The following is a 22008-nucleotide window of genomic DNA, read 5'->3' as shown; positions in this document are numbered from 1 at the left end:
CCCTGCACTAAATTAAACTCTCTCTCTATTTATAACCCTGTAGGGTGAAAAAAAACACAAACCAAACAAAAAACCCATGTGTTGCCTTATGGCCCACATTAATAACGGTTATAGTTACTAAATATACAGTACCTCATTTACAAAGTAGCCCACTACTCCAAGGAGAACTCCAATCAAAGAAAGAATTACAATAATAGGAATGTGTGATTTCTTCAGAATGGTTCTCAACAGAGCTGGAAATAAAAAGAGATTATTATACATAGAAACAATATCATTGTATATAATTTTAAAACATGCATCTCTGCTCAGAAGCAGCCCAGCAGATCTGACCTGAAATTCTCCTGTACCTACTACTTGATTTTAGGTTTGAAAACAGGCTAATATAAGAGTTGTGAACATTTACATTTAACATGCATAAACTCAATGTTCAACCTGTACTTATTTTCATATCCAGTGCACAACTGCATGTATGTTCCTAGTTCAAGGTCTTGGTCTGACTGGTAAGCACTAATCAGAATTGGTATTTCCCTTTGGCTCAAATGTGCAAAGTGAGACAAGCATAACAAAAAGCACTCATTATATCTGCCAATGATATTTTATATTTTCTTCCTTCCCCCTTCTATTTTCTATGCCTCGAACTGATTACCTCAATACAACACCAAAATGTTTTATGGACATCTGAAAGTGTTTAACCAAATGGGGTTTTGAATAAACAGCAAAATAATCCAACGTGTGAATTCACTTTAGGGAAGGTATATAGTGAAGGCAAATCCCATAATGGGGATCTGCAGAGACAATTTCTGAAGAAGTGTTTCAGTTAACTAGGATAGTGTTATTCAGCATTTAATTGTGCAATAAAACCAATTACTTGCTTCTTTTTCCTATTTTCAATATCAAGTCTAGTTGAAAATACACCAGTGAAAATACACCAGCAAAAAATCTAACCAACAGAATCATATTAGCACCTCCCCAAAAACATTTGCCACAGTTACATGTTACCAAATTCCAAATAGCTTTGTACTGTAGCATCTGAGTACACCTCTACCCCGCTATAACGTGACCCGATATAACACAGGTTCGCGTATAGCGCAGTAGAACTCCCAGGGCTCAGGAAGAGTGGTCAGGAGTGTATGGCTAAGGGAACTCCCAGGGCACAGGAAGAGTGGTCAGGAGTGTATGGCTAAGGGAACTCCCAGGGCTCAGAAACTCCTCCCTCTGCAGTCCTTCCTGTGGGCACTGTGGGGAAAGGGGAGCCCAAGGAGCTGATGGGGGCTGGAGTGATGGAGGGGAACCCAGAGGCAATAGGGAATCCCACGAGCACCAGGCACACCAAATACAAGTTTGCCCAGAGTGCCATTTGTCCTAAGGCTGGCCCTGCAGTCAGTGGTCTTAGGGATCTGCATGCAGGGGCGGCTCTAAGAATTTGGCCGCAGGGGGTGCGCTGCCGGGCGCCGGTCCCGCGGCTCCTGGTGTCCTCTTGCAGGCGTGCCTGCAGAGGGGCCGCTGGTCCGGTGAAGCTTCCGCAGGCATGACTCTCCGCAGTCATACCTGCGGGAGGTCCACTGTCCCGCGGCTCCGGTGGACCTCCCGCTGGCATGACTGCGGAAGGTCCGCCGGAGCCGCCTCCTGCCAAAATGCCGCCCCGCGCGCGCGCTTGGCGCGCTGGGGTCTAGAGCCGGCCCTGTCTGCATCTATTGCTGCTGAAAAAAAACAGACCCTGGCCTTTGCCTATCCCAGAGCAGGGGGCTGGAGAGCAAGTCTTGCTTCACTGACATTCAAAACTTTTCTCTGCCAGTTTGGGTCTACTCCTTTACTCTCTTCCATGGTAAGACCTCTGTAACCTTGAAGCAATGATGGGTTAGATCAGCAAACCGTATACCTCAGACAAAAGAAATGGACAGCTAAGAACTTAATTTTCTCTCTTCCTCATATCACTAAGACTGTTGGTCCTGTAAAGGTGGAAAACAGTCAACAGAAAAGCTGCGTAAAAAATAAGGAAAGCCAGAATTCAAGGAGAAAAAGTTTAAAGAAAAGGAAAATACCACAGCATGGAGTACCTTTCTATTCAATACCTCATCAGCAGAAGCTTGAAACGTTCAGCTTCTAGTGCTTTGTAAAGGTAAGTAAACTTGCAGATTTAAAATGATGATATGGAGGACTGCACCGACCATGAAGTAGCAGGTGATCTGGGAGAGTGTACCCAAAGTGTCCAAAGTACATTCTGTTTCTGAGATCTTTAAAAATCTTGTGATGTAGTTCCTAAGCCATTATATGATGGTGCCTCCTTTCTCATGAGCTTTTTTCTTTCTTTATCTGGAATTACACTGGAATGAAGTTCTTCTGTATGGTTTAGTTCTTTTCAACTAAATATGCAGAGCTCATTTTATATCTAATTTGGGCTATTTTCTCTCTTTATGGTGATTACACATTAGGCAGCATGATGGACAGACTATGCCCTCTGGAATTCTGAATTACACTTTGGAGTAAATTCTGGTATAATGCTACTTTCTCAGGATGATAACTGCACTATTGTTTCTCCACTGACAAGGCTGCTAGCTTGCAACCATGTCTCAGGTAGGTCATAGCAATTAGGAAAACCACTTTAATGAAAAGGCAACAGAGAAACAATAACTGAAGAGGTTAACATGGCTCAAGCAGAACTGCATTTGGTTCCAGGTTCAGGTTCTAATTAGTGGCTTGATTCCTGCTGTTTTTGGAACCTCTTTGTTATATAAAAATGTATGATCGATTTTTTTTTTTGCCAGGGGGGCTAGAAATGAATGATTGATGAGGGGATGTGACCAGAGAAATAACAAAAGAAAGAAAAGTGGAGCTTGTGGAAGTCAAATGAGACACAACAAGGGAAGGAGATGAACAGAATGATGAGGAAGAAGAGTGCAGAGGGAAGCTGAGGCAGGAAGAGAGAGGTAACAAAAGGAGCTGAGAAGCCCAATGATATAACTTGTGCGGCAGTGAAGGTCACAGGGAGAGAGCAAAAGGTTAGAGATAAAAGGTGAAACTAGTCAAAGTGAAAAGTTTGATGATGTCATAATGCAATTAGGTCTGATCCATTTCCAATAATTAACCACACACTTTGCTGACACATATGCTGAGAAGGACTGGTATCACACAGGCCAAGCAAGTGATTTTCTATTCCCAGAGGTCTGCAAGGTTCACTTGGGTTGAGAGGAACATGCCGTGCTACAGTCACCCAATATGTGACTATACCTGCTTGCTATCATGTCAATATTAGGAGCCCTTAAGCGTCTTACCTCCCACGGCACAGCTCACAAACACCAGCAGCACAATGAATGGCCGCCTCATCCCTATGATATGGTAGTGTCCATGGAACTTGGTCTCCACCGAGCTGCTGTTTATGGCGCTCATCCTGCCTGAGCCCTGTGTCACTCAATTCACTGGGCTCACAGACAGGGACCCCGCCCAACAGCCATCACCACACCCCCACCCCGGGGGGAGAGAAGGGGCACCACGGCACTGGCTTAAGTCCTAGCTGGGCCTTCTCCTCACTGCAAAGATGGATTCCCCCCTTGCCCACTGCAAAGGCCCAGCGCAGGTCCTGGGAGCCCTTCTCCCACTCAGCCCTCAGAAGGAGGTGGTGAGGGCCCGTCCAAGGAGCCGGAGCCCTCTACCGGGCAGCGCCCGGGCTCAACCTTTCCTGCTCCCACGAGGTCCACCAGAGCCCTCTCTCGGTTAGTTTCAGGCCCGGTCTCGCCCGCCCTTTCAGATGCTCAGCGTGGCCGTGTTCGCGCTAGGAAGCCCCTACACCACCATCATGCCCCCTCCCCGAGGCGCCAGCTGCAACGGTCGGGTCACGGGCGTGGCGCGAAACCAAACGCAGCTGCTGCCGTTAGGTTTGAAAGTGCTCCGGCGCGCGTGCGCGCCGCCCTCCGTCTCTTTTGCCAGGCTGCGCGCGCGAACCCGTGGGAGTAAAACGCCGCTGTCGAAGCAGCACCAGGCTGTCTGTGTGTCCGTGTCCTCAGCGGCGCGGACCCCGCGCGCCGTTGGGTTTGAAGCGCCTCCAACACGCAGTGCCAGGTTTTCCCGAGCGGAGCGGGTCAACCTGTAGGACGCAAACAGCGCAAGGGACTAGTCTATGCAGAACCTTGTGGCCCCAGGACGCGTCGTGACTCTCTCCCAGGCTGGGGCTTCTGCCCCGTGTCCCAGCCCTGGCTGTAGCCGCCGCTCTCCCCCTTTAAGGAGAGAGCGGGGCTAGTGAGAGGAGAGGGGGGCCAATATTAACTAGAGCTGGTCGATTTTCCCTCCCTCCAAATTAATAACAACCCAGAATCTTCCCCATTGTGTCAAACATTTTGAAACACTTGTTTTCACTCCTCCCCCTGTTGCCGGCTCAAAGAGCCCGAGGCGGAGCAACAGCAGGTTTGTTGCCCGGTGTGCGTCGCACTAATTATCACACCAGGGTGGAGAAGCAAAACCAGGTTTATTTGAGCCCAAAGAACGGTGCCAGGGAGAAAAGCATTCTCAAATCCTGCACACCCGCGCGCAGGCGGGATCCCAGCATTTATACCCCCCTTGTTTGTGTAAGCCTTTTGTTCGGTTTTCCCCCTCACCCCTCCCTTCCCAGCAGCAGCTACGTTAGGCATTACATTTCAGCGTGTTAGAAAAAGTTCTCATCCACAAGCTTATCTCTGGCCTTCACAGAACAGATGCATGTAGACTTTTCTCCCCCTCTCTCCCCCTCCTCCCCTGCATCTGCAAGCTGAAACAGCTGACAGTTACACATTTTGCTTGCAGTCTGTTAGCATCTTAGGCTGGTTAAAGTTCACAGCATGGAAGACCTCTGGTTCACTCAGGCCTGCAGTCACAACTTTGGTTTACTCAGGTCTAGTGACACCAACACCCCCACCACTCACATTTTACTTGTTCCCCATTGGGAAAAAATGGGGGGAGGTAAAAAAAAAAAGACTATATGCCACTTTCATTTTTCAAACCTAATAAAAAAAATCCCACTTTTCCAGTTGAAAAGAGGGTGAAATGGAGTAAAAACGTGTGAGAAATTGTGTTTTGTTTTACCCCCACACTGCCACTCCCTCGTCCCCTTTTTCTACTAGAATAAAGGGGGAAACCAAGTGACTGACATGTTTTGTTTTGTTTTTCAGAAAAACAAAGTTTCCACAAAATCTTTGTTTTATTCAAAACCAAGTTTTCAGCTAAAACTTCTAATGAAAAATTTCCACCCAGTTCTACGATCACCATCAAGTAGGTGGGTTGGCCAGTTGGCTCAAGAATGAGCAGGCATAGGAACCCTGTTGTGTCCAAGAGCCACACCTCCCTGCTAATGATGAAGGAGGCTGCAACCTACTCCATTTTACAGAGAGCCCCTGCATCCAGCAATGCAAAAAGGCCACCTTAATTGGGTAGCTGAGGATTTCCCTGGTCTTATTGGAAACCCTTCGGTAGTTTAATGTCAATGTAAATGCTTCTGCCTGGCCCTGTTGGGAGAGGAGGGGGCATAGTCAGAGCACACTGCAGTCTGACAATCCCTGGATCTCATGAAAACTCTGGAGGACCATTACTGCTGATGCAAGATAGAATAGCCCCAGAGCTCTTGGGGGACTAGAGCTGTGCATGAGGTTTTGGGCAAGTTGCCAACACAGCACTTCAGATGGAAAAATATTCTGCAATACTGATTTTTGTCAGATACTGAATAAGACCAAATTGGCTTTTTTCCACTTCCACTTTTTTCTACAGCTGCTATCTGGAATTGTTGAAAACAAGCTGAAATGTAAAACTTTGTTTTATTCCAAAGGGAAAGGACGCTTCATTTGGTTAAGCACTTTAGACATTTAAAAAGACCAAACACACAGTGAAGATTTTATTTTTACTTTGCCACAAAAAAAGTTTCCAGGCCACTTCATAGCAGATCTGTTGTCTCTGTTGAATTCATGATGGTCTTGCTTTGAATGAATATTATATTATATTCAATAAGACAACACAAAACTACTGTAGTGGTGTCTTTTTTACTCTGCATAGGACACAGCTTTGGTATTGTTGACATTTTTATTCTGCAAAGCTCTGGGAAAAGATCAGCTGCAGAATAGGTATACTGGCCTTCCTCCCCCTTAATCTACTGAAGATACTCAGATGTATTATTGCCAGATTTTCAAACAGAAAAAAAAGGCAATATGCCACATTATATATCAAAAGTGTCAGTGTCGGTTATGATCCTGAAAGCTGTTGAGCACCTCATTTTCCACTGAAAGTTGTAGAAGTTGTTGGTACTCAGCACACGCAGGTCAGGTTCATAGTGTCCAACTGTGGTACTTAAGTAAGCAAAACTCCTCTTGACTACAATGGTGATAGGACAATTATAACTTCAAAGTAATTCTGGATGTATACAACTTCTGTTGAGTCATGCTTGCAAAATTTCATGGACTCCACCATTTCAATAATCAAAAATTCTGTGAAACTCCATGCATAAAGGAAATCAGATTGAACCTAAGGATGACTTTACTGAAGGGAATGCAAAACACCAACTTTTCCCAAAATCAGTGCTCAAGATGTGAAGTAATCCCCTAAAATTGAACTGTTTGATTTAGTGATCAAATCACTAAAGTGTAAGATTTCCCTGTATTTGAGGCCTTTCATTTTTAAGGCACTGGCTCATACAACATGCAGTTATGTTCGGATGGTAATAAAATTTAAGATGTGGTAAACTATATGCTTATAAAACAGAGGAAAATAGGTTATACCTGCCATTCTCTTATGTAATGCAACTATTTTACCACCCACTGCAGCATATACTTATTTCCAAGAAGCACAGTGTATTTTCAGTTAGTGCATTACATAGATTATGTCGGGTTGTGATATATTTTCAATGCAAAGAAATACCTTTAAAAAGTGACAACTTAGATGAATACCCACAAGCCTTGTCACTCTCAGACAGAAGCAGCAGATATACTAATTGATGTTTTGCTACCAGTATGTATGAAGTCAAATACTTTCTGCTGATTGAGGTTGACTTAATAAATTTTATCCACTCATTTATGAAATACAAGTAGACCCAGATTTTAAGTAAAAAGTTACTAAATGTACACAAAATTGAGACAGGCCTACAGTAGCTACAGTACACATGCCTTTCACATGATGTTGCCTTATACTATCCCTAGAATCACACAGGATGTCTAAAGTTATCCCTTATGGGAAGAAAACTCTTCTGAGCTATTGCAAAGTGATAGGACATTTGAACCTCAGCCTAGGTGTTGAATCCTTATTCACAGGTGATCACTGGATGATTATGACCCAAATGCCCCTCTAACCGTTGCGTAGTACACCTTGCTTTCATTCATTGATCAGAAGAGTTCTCACCCCAATGGTAGGACACTGGCATTGATATTAGGGAATCACTTGGTAGAGTTCATACCAACGCCAAATAAAGCGATGATGTCAACCATTGCTTGCTTGATGTTTTTTCCAAAACGATGAGAATCCTAAGAGAATAAAAAGACATAGGAAGAGAGTTGTAATGCAAGAACTGCCACCATTATCTTGCAACCAAACTTATCTATTTCCTCCTTTCATTTTTTGTAATTTTGAAATTTATGGAATGAAGCAGTCATCTATTCATAATGAAACAGGAGAATGTGAAAATCTGAATAATTTTAATGCAGTATATAAGGGGGCTATCTCAGCCTGGATGCTCCTCCATATCCATTTACTTCCCTGCAAACGGAATTTAGCTGTATTTTAGTTTGAAATTAGATGTGTCTTTATGGTAGGTTAAATTGAAAAATTTTCTCCCTCAGGAACAGCACTGACTTCTGCAGCTTACTATTTCAAAGAGTGATGTGTTTTAAAAAAAAAAAAAAAGACTCAACAGGAACCGACTTTCAAATGACATCAAAATATAAGGAAATATAGATGACCTGGGAGAAATCTTTTAACATGAAGTCTCTGGTGACAATTTTGTGACACTACACCCCATATTCTTTATAAAAATATTGTTATAATATGATTATAGCATATCTAAGATGTATTTTATGCAAGATAGGTCTTGTGAGATACCATTGGAAAGGTTATGATTTACTGAATATGATTATCCTATTTGTATGCATGTAGGATTTTTGTATCTAAAGTTAGGAATATTGACTATACATCTGTACTACAAAATTGTTTGCACCTGAGGAATGCCCACCAGACAGAATGCAATCAGTGTGGATGGGCCATTATGGGAAAAACAATAGGTCTTTGAAGATGCTAATTTCCCACCTTCCTGGGATGCTACAAATGGCTTCTGACTCATGGCTGCTTTGACACTGCAGGGTCATGTGATCAAAGTCACATGGTACTGGACTCCATAATAGAATCCAGTATTTTTCCACTGGGGGAGAAAGGGGCGTGGGGGGAAGAGACCACATTGGAAAAGAAAGGATTCCCGCTATATGTAAAACTTATTTAAGGCCGGAGAGTGACTTAAGTTCATTCTTCACTGAATCCCCGCCCAGGATGACTGCTGGAAACATCTAAGGGTATGTCTACACTGGCAAGTTTCTGCGCAACAAGTTATACCACTTTTATTAAAGTGCTGGAATTAAACTGCTGTTGCGTGTCCATACTGTGCTCCTTATGACAGTGGGGCGCATCCACATTAGCAGCTCTTGCAACGGCAAAGAGAGTAGTGCATTGTAGTAGTTATCCCACTGTGCAACTGGCTGCAGGGTGCTGTGGGAAGGGTTTGCAATGCCTTGTGGGGCAGGCACAGCATCACATGATGCAGGTTTCCCAATCCCATTGTTCCATGGGCATCCTAGTACATTGCCAGTTGCTTTTCAACTGAAGTGGGGGGCAGGCAAAGAGAGAGAGAGAGAGAGTGTGTGGGGGGGGGTTGTGTGTGTAGGGTGGGAGGACAGACAGTGTGTTCTGGGGGACAGAGTGTGTCAACATGCTGTCTTTGAAGTTCAGACAGTGGCAGGAAGCAACCAGTCCTGAGCCAGGGGAAGTGGGAAACGCTGACATCAGACCAGCCTCCCTCCCTGGACTTTCTGCACAGCACACGCGCACACACACACACACACCCCCTCTGTGTTCAACAGCACGAGCATTCCACATTAATCGTTTGCTCTGTGTTCTGGAAAAGATCAGCACACAACGGCTGTCAGAAATAGAGCTTTGAAAGGGGAGGGGTGCATATCTCCAGGGCAGCCAAGTTCAAAACAACGAGCAGAGCGGCCACTTGAGGGATTATGGGACACTTCCGGAGGCCAACTGATTACTTTCTGCACTGTTATGTGTTTACACTGCCAATACAGCACTGGTCCCTCTGTGCTGTAAGGCTTATGATGCTCATCAAGGTAGTTTTTTTTGCAACGCTGCAACTGAGGTGTATCTGTGCACTAAGTGGCCTGGCAGTGTCTACACCTCAGGAGTTACACTGCAGAAAACTGCTTTACTGTGCAGAAACTTGCCAATGTAGACAAGGCCTAAGAAACAAAGAGAAAGTGGAGGGGGGGAGGGACTGAGCCCAGGTTGGGAAAGTGTCTGGCCTGTGAAAGAAATACCTGGAGTTTTAATCTGCAAGCAAGAGACACTTGCCATCAACAGCGGCGGCTTCAGGCCCCAGCACGCCAAGCGCGTGCTTGAGGTGGCACGCTCCGGGGGGTGCTCTGCCGGTCGCTGGGAGGGCGGCAGGCGGCTCCGGTGGACCTCCCGCAGGCATCCCTGCGGAGGATCGGCTGGTCCCGCGGCTCCGGTGGAGCATCCGCAAGCACGTCTGTGGGAGGTCCACCGGAGCCACGGGACCGGTGACCGGCAGAGCGCCCCCCGCAGCATGCCACCGTGCTTGGGGCGGCGAAATGGCTAGAGCCGCCCCTGGCCATCAAGCATCTCTGCAATCTGCTTAAAACAACATTTACAGTGAGAAATTACTGTTTGTAACCAATTTTTTTAGTGTATTAAGCTTAGTTTGTGTGTTTGTTTTATTTGCTCAGTAACCTACTTTGATCTGTTTGCTATCCCTTATATCTTTTGTAGTTAATAAATTTGTTTTTGTTTTCTCTAAAAACAGTTTTCAAAACTGGGGGAGAGCAAAAAGCTGTGCATATCTTCCTCCACATTGAGGGAGGAAGCAATTTTCATGAGCTTACACCGCACAGTCCTCTGTGCAATGCAAGACGATACAATTTTGAGTTTGCACTCCAGAAAGTGGTGTGCACTCGACTGCTGCACAATTCGCTAGCTGAGTCTTCCCATGCAGAGCTGATTTCAGTGTCTGGCTTTCTGCAGCTGGGTGTGTCCCTACTTGTGTGTGTGCTGGAGTAGGCTTGAGGGCCTGGCTCAAGAGGACAGCGTAAGGGAGCCCAGGTTGCTGGAACAGGCAGGCAGGCTCACTGGTACCCCAGTACATCAAGTTACAGCTGGGGCGGGGGGAGAGGGGGTAACCCGTCACAAATACATTTTGTACTTGAGGTTGTGTTAGGATCTCTTATCTTTCTGGCACCAGAGGGTTATGAAAACTATAGTAAATAATTGTACAACAATGCTCTAGTCTATTAATAATAAACTCTGAACCAGACCAGCTTTCCTTCTTGTAAATTAAAGATCAATAACGAAAAGAAGGAATTAAGATTAAAAATAGGACCAAACAGTTATAACACTGAACACAGTGCACACTGGATGTAGAAACAGTATTGAAGTCAAGGTCACTAATAAAAAGAGCTTCCTGCTTGGTGTGGAACTCTGATTTCACTGATGACAAAGGCAAAAAACTGAGGTAACTAAAGGATTAATTTGCATGATGCAACAATTTATGTCCTAATCCATTTATGAATAGGGAATAGTAGCACTGGAAGCATCGTTAAGATACCTTAAATTATCTATGAGATCAGTCCCAACAAGACAATGAGATCACCTATGTGGCTAAAATTCAGCAGGTTTATAGAAACACAGTAAAAAAAAATGAATGACTGTGGCTTGTCCTGTATCATAGTATATTTCCACCTGATCCTAATGCAGGGTTCGGCAACCTTTCAGAAGTGGGGTGCCGAGTCTCCATTTATTCACTCTGATTTAAGGTTTGGCATGCCAGTAATACATTTTAATGTTTTTAGAAGGTCTCTTTCTATAAGTCTAAACTATATAACTAAACTATTGGTGTATGTAAAGTAAATAAGGTTTTTAAAATGTTTAAGAAGCTTAATTTAAAATTAAATTAAAATGCAGAGCCCCCTGGACCGGCAGCCAGGACCTGGGCAGTGTGAGTGCCACTGAAAATCAGCTCGCGTGCCGCCTTCGGCACACGTGCCATAGGTTGCCTACCTCTGTCCTAATGGATGACCCTCACTAAAAGCTTCAGAATATACTACATGTTTATTAAATCAACACAATAACTGGACAAGCTTCACATACTATAGTTAAGCTAGGAGATAACTTTTTTTCAGAAAGAGATGGCATTCATTCTGCACTGTCTTAAAGCTCCAATGCCTCCAACTAGTGGAAGGCCTGAAGAAAGATGTGCAGTATTAGTGAGAATCCACCAGTAGTGTTTACTAGATGGATAAGGACTATCTTACATGAGTCCCATGGCACTGTATGTGAGAGAAAAAGATCAGGCCATATATTTGCATAGTGTATGAAAGTCTGGATGAACATGAATGGGGGCAGCTTCCATTGCTTATAAAGATATTCAGCACATATAAGTGGAGAAAAACAGATTCACAGCAGATCTAAAAAAGTCAGCAGGAGTAACCACAGAGAAGCCATATACTACAGATTCAGATATGTTTTTAAAAATATGACTCAAGGGACATTTCACAAATGAATCTGCAGATATAATCACTACTGAGCTGTGTAGGAAAGCTTAATAGAATAGTAATTTTACTTCACACTTACTGTCTCAGGACAAGAGAATTTGCTGGACACATGGAAATGGATGAGGTGTTCACCCACAAGAATGTAAGACACACCATAACCATCAGCAGCAACCTGTGGAAAAAGTATTTAGCAATAGGTTTAATACACTCATATATAACAGCACAATTCCTGTTCTATAACTAGGTATTAAAATAAACTTCAAGTTTTCTCTAAAGCCAGGATTCTTGACCTTTCTGAACCACGCTTCACCTTGGCAGGTTTTTTTTATTGTTTAACTTGGAGCCTGCCCCCCTCCCACCCTGCATGTCAGGTCACAACAGGCAGCCAGGCCAAATTTAGCTCCTCACTTTTACTATAATTACTGTTAGTAGGCTTGCAGCAGCTCTCTAAAAGGTTTGATATACCTCTCAGTTGACAACCTCTGCTGTAATGCAAAAATAAATTTTAATGTATATTTAATGATGCTTCAGCTCAAAGAATTACTGCTATTTAGAGGAACACAGAACAGTTTAAATAGTCTGCCTTCAATGTTATCAGCACATGAACATCCAAGTGTCAAAATGCAGCTCCATGGGACAGAGCCTATAATACACATAGGAAGGACTGTCCAGCTGTGCACCTCCTACTTATTAAATGTAACACATCCTCCCTGAACATGGGGGCATCTCCCATTCTTGCTGAGCAGTCTGATACCCTAGTGTTCTTTCTTTCAACTACAGGGTCATGCGCCGTAGAACATTAAAAGAAGAGCAGAGAAACTAGGAAGTAATGAAGTAATGAGTCCTTGGGCTTCCATTGTCGCAGTGGAAGAGCTCCTCTCTTTCAGTTTTCAGAGAGATGCTAGAGTTATCACAAGCCGAGGGAAGGGGAGCCCACTTGGAAGTGAAGAGAACATTCAGGGGCAAGACAAAAGAAATAATAAAAAGGAACAGAAAGAGAGAATATGAGTGAGATAATGGAACGTAAGTAAGAACAAAAATGAAAAGACAAAGAATGGACTGAAGTCCCTATGGCTGAGATACATTTCTTTGTTGGCAAAAGTGTCCTCTTTTGGATACTAATTACTGACCATATATAATCTGGATGTTGTGGTTCATGAAACGTTTCTCAAGTCAAACTACCCCACAGAAAGGATTTCAGAGGTTAAATGCTGCCAGGTGAAGTTTCACTTAGTCTTGTTGAGTAGGTAAAAATCTTATTTGGAAAAAATGCAGAAGCCTCCTGATTTGAACACCCCTTTGGAGAACTCTCTTATTTTATGGCATTGCAATTTTTTAAAAAATGTACCTCAATGTACTGGAGAAAAGATAAAATCATACCAAGGATGTGATTTAAAGGTATTTTCAAGCTCATTAACTGTTCAGAGTACAGTATCACAGAGCATATATACTGCAATCCTCACCTTTGATTGGAGGGAATCTAACAAAAATAGGTACAGAACACATGAGCCTTTATCTGTAGCTACTCTGTGTTCTCAGTGGTTGTTCAGCAAAAAATGGGAATATGTCATAATGAACACAAATACCACAAGTAAGAGGTCAAGTAAGCCCCCATCCACCAGATTTCATGGTATAGTTATGTCTGCCTAGCATACCTGGATTCCTCTGCAAGACCCACCCAATTTACCTAGTCTGAAAGAAAAGAACAAAGCCAAGACAACAGATTCTCCTGAGCACATACATACAAAAGGAAAACATTAACACACATGCTTTCAGAATCCCCCAACAAGTCTTCAGTCTTATTACGGAGATGAAAGTTTCAACTTAGGAGCATACAAACTAAGGCCGTTTAAAAGAAGTATGCATTATAAAACATGTTTTAAAAAAACCCAAACTTACAGGTCCAAAGCCTCCGCCACTGGATACAAACTCAGGGTTCTTCTCCAGGTTAATGTGCTGCTGTGGTGTCTGACTTGTTGACAACCTCCAAGGCTCTGACAAAACCTTTAGAGCACATGAAGTCCAGAGTAATGCGCATATGGGCAGCTTGTGTGATGCAATTAAGTAGTTGTGATCAAGCTAAGCTACAAGACTTTGCTTAATAAAGCACTACTACTAAATATGAACTCTAAAACATTCCCAATGGAATCAATAGGTTAAAATGAATGATCTATATTTCAGGACAGGCTATGTCCAAAATAAATAAATAAATAAAATAAAAAGAGCAGCACACAAGGTTTTGATGTTGATCCCATACAGAAAACAGATAAGATCCTGTTATTAGCATATTTGGAAAAGGCTTGCTGAAATAAGAAGAGTGATCACTAGGAATCTGATCCAAAGCCCACTAAAGTCAGTGAAAAGATTCCCCCGGACTTCAACAGGGTTTGGGTCAGGCCCTTGATTTGCAACAGTAAAGTATTAAGAAACTGTAATCCTTACAAAAAGTAAGAGTTTTGTGTAATCTCTAGTTATAGCACATCAGTTTCAAGACAGGACTAAGGAAAACTGCAAAAAGTTGTTTTCCTCCTCAGCCTGATTATTACATTAATTAATCTCTGTGGCCCAGACAATGATCATACACGTGATTAATCTTTTATGGAATGAAGCAGCAAAGAATTTGTCATCTATGAGAAAGCAAATGCAATACTGCACCATTTTTGCATGTCTAGACCTTACAAACCCAAACTATGTAATAAGGTTCTTTAATGTCATTAAAGAAGATCAGTGGTTCTCAACCTAAATGTGTTACATGGGCCGCAGGTTGAGAACCTCAGCGCCCAGCCCACTAACCCCCCCACAGACCTCTATGCCCAGTGCCCCCTGCCCAGAGACTCCTCCACAGAGTGGGACCAAGAGTGCCACGTGTGGGGTGAGGCAGCTGGAGCTGGGACCTGGACCCTGCCACGCATGGGGTCAGGCAGCCGTGGCTGGTTTTTTTTTAAGCACACAGCTGGGCTGCTAGCTGGGCTAGCTGGGCTGAGAATCACTGATCAAGATAATACTCTTTTCTGTTAGTGTGATAATCCATAACATTTACATATCTCCACACACACATTGTTTCCTAAGAAAACATTAACTTCAAAGGCTGATATTTTACAGTGACTTCATCTTACAAGTACTGTGATCTAGAGAAAAATTAAAAGCCTAACTCCACTGCCTTTATCACTATCAATCATTCCTTTTTTCCAATACCTGTCACATTTCTTTGAACCACTGCTGATAGTTACTACTCTACAAAAATAGTTTTCTGCAAGTTGTGTCTTTGTAGCTTATCTAGTCTCCTATAAAGCTGAATACTAAGGGAAGATCTACACTACAAATTTGCAGCTGTGCCACTGTAGTGCTTCTGGTGAAGACTTAACACTTAACTCCACCTCTGCAAGAGGCAGTAGCTATATCGGCAGGAGAAGCTCTTCCTCCAGTACTTAGATCAGTATAACTGCATCACTCAGGGGTATGAATTATTCATACCCCTGAGCAACATAGTTACACCGCAGTAATTTTGTTGTGTAGACCAGGGCTAAATTAGCGTTCAATAACATATTTCAAAATGCCAGGGTAACCAACTCAATCTCACATTTTCCTTAGAACTACACATTTTAACATAAAATTATAATAACTAATCTTTTGTTTACTTGATGAAGCTGCATTACTGGATAGCAATGAAAAAGGTTACTTACTTCCTTAAGGAAAGGAGACTCAACACCAAGGTATTTGGACACCACATAAAGGCAGAACAGATGGCGGTCAATGCCTGCACCAGTCATGGCAAGGCGATACAAGTGCTGGTGTTTATCAGCAGCAATCCTGAGTAGTGTTCACCTCTATTCATTCTAAAGAATAATAATAAAAAAGAAAACACCAAGGAAAAAAAAAGACAGAAAGTATTTAAATTGGGAAATCAAAATTACAGTGACTGGTCTCAACCTGCAGTACTAAAAGCCAAGTACAAGACAAAGTATGCATCAAAAACCAGCTATGAGGAACTACCACCACCATCAGGAAAGAAACTTTGAAGTGATGTGGGATTGATTTTTTTTTAATCCAATTTTTCTAGTTTTAATATATTTCAATTTCTGGAGTTAGCATATATGTCAATAGTTTATGGTAGAAAACTGTGTGATATAACTCACTGAATCAGGTACAGCATGAGATATTATTACAATACTAGCCCTATGAAGTTTGCCTCTTCATTATGCATCTAATCAAATCAAGCTTCCTGGGAGATCATAGATCAAAAAAATCTAATCTTACTGTTTTTGTATTACTCTGCTTAGGCAGCTATAAAAAGCAGGTCTGACAGAACTGATGAAAGAACTGAGAGCTTAACAGCTATTTTAAGAGGCTGATAGATAGTGCAGTCAATGGCAAGAGAAGATTTTAGTTACTAAATAAAACACTCATTTTCTAGATAGTCAAGCATATTCTGTCAGATTATTTCATACACCCAGGCCTGGTCTACACTAGGACTTTAAATCGAATTTAGCAGCGTTAATTCGAACTAACCGCTCAACCGTCCACACCAGGAAGCCATTTAATTCGAACTAGAGGGCTCTTTAGTTCGAATTCGGTACTCCACCCCGACAGGTGGAGTAACGCTAAATTCGACATGGCTAGCTCGAATTAGGCTAGGTGTGGATGCAAATCGAACTTAGTAGCTCCGGGAGCTATCCCACACTGCACCACTCTGTTGACGCTCTGGACAGCAGTCGGAGCTTGGATTCTCTGACCAGCCACACAGGAAATGCCCCGGGAAAATTTGAATTCCTTTTCCTGTCTGGGCACTTTGAATCTGACGTCCTGGCTGGCAGGGGCGGCTCTAGCTTTTTGGCCTCCCCAAGCAGTCATGCGCGGGAGGCGCCCCGGAGCCGCGGGAGCAGCGGACCTCCCGCGGGCATGACTGCAGAGGGACCGCTGGTCCCGCGTGGCTCAGCTGGACCTCCCGCGGCTGCGGACGGCTCGCGGGTCCGGCGGCTCCGCTTGAGCTGCCGCAGTCATGCCTGCGGGAGGTCCAGCCGAGCCGCGGGACGAGCGCCCCCTCTGCAGTCATGCCTGCGGCAGGTCCGCTCGTCCCGGGGCTCCGGTGGACCTCCCGCAGGCATGACTGCGGCAGGTCCGCCGGCCCAGCCTGCCGCCCCCCCCGGCAGCAGGGGACGCCCCCTAGATTTTGCCGCCCTAGGCACCAGCTTGTTTTGCTGGTGCCTAGAGCTGCCCCTGCTGGCTGGACATCGGGGCGAGCTCCGCAGCACCTGCAACGATGCAGAGCTCTCCAGCAGAGGAGTCCGGCCAATCCAAGAATAGAAAGAGGTCCCCAGCATGGACAGACCGGGAAGTCCTGGATCTGATCGGTGTGTGGGGCGAGGAGTCTGTGCTGTCGGAGCTGCGCTCCAACAAGCGGAATGCAAAGACCTTCGAGAAGGTCTCCAAAGCAATGATAGAGAAAGGATACAGCCGGGATGCAATGCAGTGCCGCGTGAAAATCAAGGACCTGAGACAAGGCTACCAAAAAGTCAGAGCGGCAAACGGACGCTCCGGAGCCCAGCCCCAGAAATGCCGCTTCTACGAGGCACTGCATGCCATTCTAGGTGGGTCTGCCACCACTGCCCCACCAGTGACCGTGGACTCAGTGGATGGCATAGTGAACCTGGACAGTTCCTCCTCGATGTTCGCCGATGTGGAAGATGAGGAAGGGTCTGTGGAGGACGGCGCAGGCGACAGCCAACACAATACCGCTTTCCCTGACAGCCAGGATCTCTTCATCACCCTCACAGAGATCCCCTGCCAACCCTCCCCGGCCGTTAACCCGGACTCTGAATCAGGGGAAGGATCAGGCGGTAAGTGCTATAAACATGTAAACATTTATTTTTTATAAAACAGGTATAAAAAAATAGAAATACTATATATAAAATTTTCAATGAAAAACTATATGAAAAGTAGGTCCACACATATAGGGATTGAACAATAATCCTCCAGGGACAATTCAAGAAAGGTCTCATTTAGATCCTCGAAAAGCCTCCACAGGAGGTTCCTGGGGAGAGGTGCCTTGTTGGGTGCTCCGTGGAAGCACACTCTTCCGCGCCAGGACATCCTTATGTAGATGGGACTCATCGCCTCCACAAGCATGGCCGCATATGGTCCTGGTCTCTGCAGGGCTTCCCTTAGCATCCGCTCTTTGTGACTCCGAGGGACCCGCATCAGGGTGATCTCGTTCATGAAATGCTGCATCTAATTAGGGCAATTAGTGTATTGTTACTGTTGTGAATGGTTGACTTTTACTTTGCATAACAATGACCCTCGCTTAACAGCCACGTGTTGTAGGCCACATAGGAAAAGCATACATTGATCTTTCCCGTGCACTGGCGGGAGTGGCTGGAAAAGGGTCAGAGTATATGATTTCCAGATTGCCTTTAGCGGGAGGGCACAGCTATCCATTAACTGATAAGCAGAATGTACTGTAAGGCTTACCAGGACTGTCTGCTAGACGGATTCAGCTGTCTCTCCCCACTTGTCCGCTCTCCTGTGCAATGCCGCAGCCAATGAGAGCGTATTCCGAAATCTCGAACTTGTCCTGAGATCTCGTGAGACTTGTTGCCCTGTATGGTCTTGTTCAGAGAAACTGACTAGACTGTGTTCACTGTTCGCAAACATGTATCTGTTCAAGGAAATCAGTTACTTTTCCCATCACACAGCTTCGGGTCTTTCCCGGACTGCCCCGGCATCCCCCTCGCAGAGGCTGGCGCAGATTAGGCGGCGAAAGAAAAAGACTAGGGACGAGATGTTCGCGGAACTGATGGCCTGCTCCAGAGCCGAGGCGGCAGAGCAGAGACAGTGGAGGGAGACCCTATGTCAACAGCATCGCACACACATCGAACGGGAGGATAGGTGGCGGCAGGAAGACCAGCAGGCGACTCAAACGCTGCTTGGGCTAATGAGGGAGCAAACGGTCACGCTCCAGCACCTTGTTGATGTTCTGCAGGACCGCAGGCAGGAGGACAGAGCCCCCCTGCAGTGTATCTGCAACCGCCCTCCCCCGCCAAGAAGTCCTGCCCCCCCCTCACCCAAAAGTACAAGACGGAGGGGCGGTAGGGGCCGTGAGAACTGTCACTGCACCACTGCATAGCGCTAATATACCACACACCTCTCACGCTATAAATTTGTAGAAGTGCTTCCCTTACAGGCTCACCCAGTCCCAAATCCAAGTTTCATCCCCCCACTGTGTATTAGATTATTAAAAGCTGTTTGCTGTTATTCACTGTTTCGGTCACGTCTTTCGTGTCAGAGGATTTTTTTGTGTATGGGGGGGGGGGAAGGGGATTTATAATTGCACGGTATAGCCTACATTACCAGGGTACAGACTTGGGGGCATGATCAACTGCAGGGCACACATACACTGCAGTCAGTAGGCACCAGGGTCACTCTGTGTGGTGTATGCTGCCCCGGGTCATTCTGTGATGTGTATGCTTGTCCAGGGTCCTAGCGCCTGCCACCCCCTTAATGTTAAGGCACGCTGCCCTTACCATGCACTTCCACCGTAGCAACGAGCCTCTCCGCTGCCCTGAGCCCCAACAAGAGCCCTCATCCACGGACAGATACTCACCCTTCCCCCACACCCCTCACCCCTTCCTACGCCCAAACCCGCAGCCCACTGCCGTCATCCAACCCCCTATCCAAAGAAGGCACCACTCGCCCCTTCCTGCAAACCCTCCCCTTCATGCACAACCACTTGCAACCGTCCCCCACCCCAGAGACCTATGTAGGAGCAGGAGGATGTCATTCCTCTATGGAACAAGCGGTCTGTACATCAGTGCACACCGTGCCCAGCACAGTATGCGTCCATGTTTCAACACCTGAACAGAAATGCAAAGTACTTAATGTAAACAAAGATTTATTAATAATGAGCGTAACAATTAATTTGCTTTAAAACGTGCTTTGGAAGTGGGGGAAACTTGGAGAACGGGGTATGTAACCGCAGATCGAAATCGACACATACAGACACAGGCCCAGGGTCAGTTTCTCTTGAAAGCAAGTGGAGAGTCATAGGTTACCCTGCTCTCCGAGGAAACTTGCTTTCAAAGCCTCCCGGATACACAGCGCTTCCCGCTGGGATATTCTCTCGGCACGGGTGTCTGGCTGAGCGTAAACTGCAGCCAGGCGATTTGCCTCAACCTCCCATCCGGACAAAAAGGTCTCGCCCTTTCTCTCACAGAGATTGTGTAGCACACAGCAAGCAGCAATAACTACGGGGATATTCTTTTCGCTGATGTCCGAGCGAGTCAGTAAGCTCCGCCATCTCCCCTTGAGACGTCCGAAAGCACACTCCACCACCATTCTGCACTTGCTCAGCCGGTAGTTGAAGAGCTCCTTCTCTCTGTCCAAGGCACCTGTATAGGGCTTCATGAGCCAGGGCATTAGCGGGTAGGCTGGGTCCCCGAGGATCACTGTAGGCATCTGCACATCCCCAACCGTTATTTTGTGGTCCGGGAAGAAAGTACCTGCCTGGAGGCGTTTAAACAGACCAGAGTTCCTGAACACACGCGCGTCATGAACCTTGCCCGCCCACCCAACGAAGATGTTGGTAAAACGTCCCCTATGGTCTACCAGTGCTTGCAGCACCATTGAAAAGTAGCCCTTTCGGTTAATGTACTCGCTGGCCTGGTGGGCTGGTGCCAGGATAGGGATGTGAGTCCCATCTATAGCCCCACTGCAGTTTGGGAATCCCATCGCGGCGAAGCCATCTATGATGTCCTGGACGTTTCCGAGAGTCACTACCTTTGAGAGAAGTTGCTCAACGATTGCGTGGGCTACTTCAATCACAGCAACCCCAACGGTAGATTTGCCCAGGCCAAAGTGGTTCGCTACTGACCGGTAGCTGTCTGGCGTTGCAAGTTTCCAGAGGGCTATGGCCACTCGCTTCTGCACACTCAGGGCTGCTCGCATCCGGGTGTCCTGGCGCTTCAGGGCAGGGGACAGCAAGTCACAGAGTTCAAGGAAAGTGCCCTTACGCATCCTGAAGTTTCGCAGCCACTGTGATTCATCCCAGACCTGCAGCACTATGCGGTCCCACCAGTCCGTGCTTGTTTACCGGGCCCAGAATCGCCGTTCCACACCATGAACTTGACCCATTGCCACCATGATCTCCACGGCGCGGCGTACCCTGCTTTGTGAGAGGTCTGCGCCACTCTGTGAATTCCTGTCCTCACCGCGCTGCCGGAGCCTCCTCGCCCGATTTCTCAGCAGCTGACTGTGGAAGAGGTGGACGATAAGGTGCGAGGAGTTGACAACGGCCATAAGTGCAGCGATGATCGCAGCGGGCTCCATGCTCGCAGTGCTGTGGCGTACGCGCTGTAACTGACAAGAGAAGGGCGCGAACAGATTTCCCGCCGGAGCTTTCAGGGAGGGAGGGCGTGATTGACAGTTCAATGACAACAGTTACCCAAAAGCACCCTCGACACATTTTTCCCCCAGGAGGCATTGGGGGCTCTACCCAGCATTCCAATGGGCAGCGGGGACTGCGGGAACTGTGGGATAGCTTCCCACAGTGCAGCACTTCCAAAGTCGACGCCAGCCCCGTTACTGTGGACTCAGAAATTCGAATTAGTGTATTTACTGTGGATACACAAATTCGACTTCATAAGGTCGAATCCACAAATTCAACTTAAGTAGATTCGAAATAGTCTTGTAGTGTAGACAAGGCCCCAGTGTGCTATCTCAGTATGATAATTTGTCACTTCTTCCCTAGCCCTCTCCCATCACAGCATGGTGTACTATGCGCATAGGGTATTAGACAGCCTACTTGGTTTGGCATAAGAAGCTGGTAATACTTCTCCTGTTAGTTATTTGAGATAATGATAGCATTCAATAGAGGAAGGGGAAGAGTGGCAAAGAGAGGGACAGAGGAACAAGGGTGGCTGGAAAGGCGCACAGGGGGATGCAGGAAGAAAAACAGAAAGAAAAGGAAAAGTAGCAGAGATCAGGAAAAATGGGGAGGAAAAAAAATCAAACAGAGAAATAAAGAAAGGAAAAAAGTATTCTAGTAGAAACAGCATCCTGTCAGAGGCTGAAGTACTGCCTTCAGAAAAGCCCATTCACAACTTGGAGAAGTCGTAAGTGATTGAATCATCTGACCTACTGTAATAAAAAACCTTGGCTATAACCTTTACGTTTAATATGTTTGGCCAAATAATAGGACATTGTCACAGAACTTTCTGAAATGAGCCCT

General features: G+C 45.6%; 2 protein-coding genes across 4 annotated transcripts in view; both read right to left on the bottom strand.

The window, feature by feature from the left end:
* Nucleotides 1-3885, bottom strand: part of LOC123370418 (sodium/hydrogen exchanger 10-like) — a 262362-nt gene extending 258477 nt beyond the window's left edge. The window contains exons 1-2 of one of the 3 annotated variants that reach the window (XM_045016987.1): nucleotides 3273-3880; nucleotides 133-233 (exon numbers count right to left, since the gene is read on the bottom strand). In XM_045016987.1, coding sequence (XP_044872922.1) covers nucleotides 133-233; nucleotides 3273-3387 — 216 coding nt within the window. In that variant the 5' untranslated portion in view covers nucleotides 3388-3880. Of the gene's footprint in view, nucleotides 1-132; nucleotides 234-3272 lie in introns of all 3 variants that reach the window. The other 2 variants (XM_045016986.1, XR_006579406.1) reach the window with 2 other exon arrangements.
* A 1970-nt stretch (nucleotides 3886-5855) lies between these two features.
* LOC123369004 (carnitine O-palmitoyltransferase 1, liver isoform-like) overlaps nucleotides 5856-22008 on the bottom strand; it is a 31112-nt gene continuing 14959 nt past the window's right edge. Inside the window, 4 exon segments of the mRNA XM_045014375.1 lie at nucleotides 5856-7469; nucleotides 11866-11958; nucleotides 13686-13790; nucleotides 15470-15622. Of these exon segments, the coding sequence (XP_044870310.1) occupies nucleotides 7383-7469; nucleotides 11866-11958; nucleotides 13686-13790; nucleotides 15470-15622 (438 nt within the window). The 3' untranslated portion in view covers nucleotides 5856-7382.

The sequence above is a fragment of the Mauremys mutica genome, chromosome 4 (genome assembly GCF_020497125.1).
Source record: "Mauremys mutica isolate MM-2020 ecotype Southern chromosome 4, ASM2049712v1, whole genome shotgun sequence".
Lineage (NCBI taxonomy): Eukaryota > Metazoa > Chordata > Testudines > Geoemydidae > Mauremys > Mauremys mutica.
Note: the sequence above shows the minus strand (reverse complement) of the source record. Positions and strands in the feature narration are given on the sequence as shown.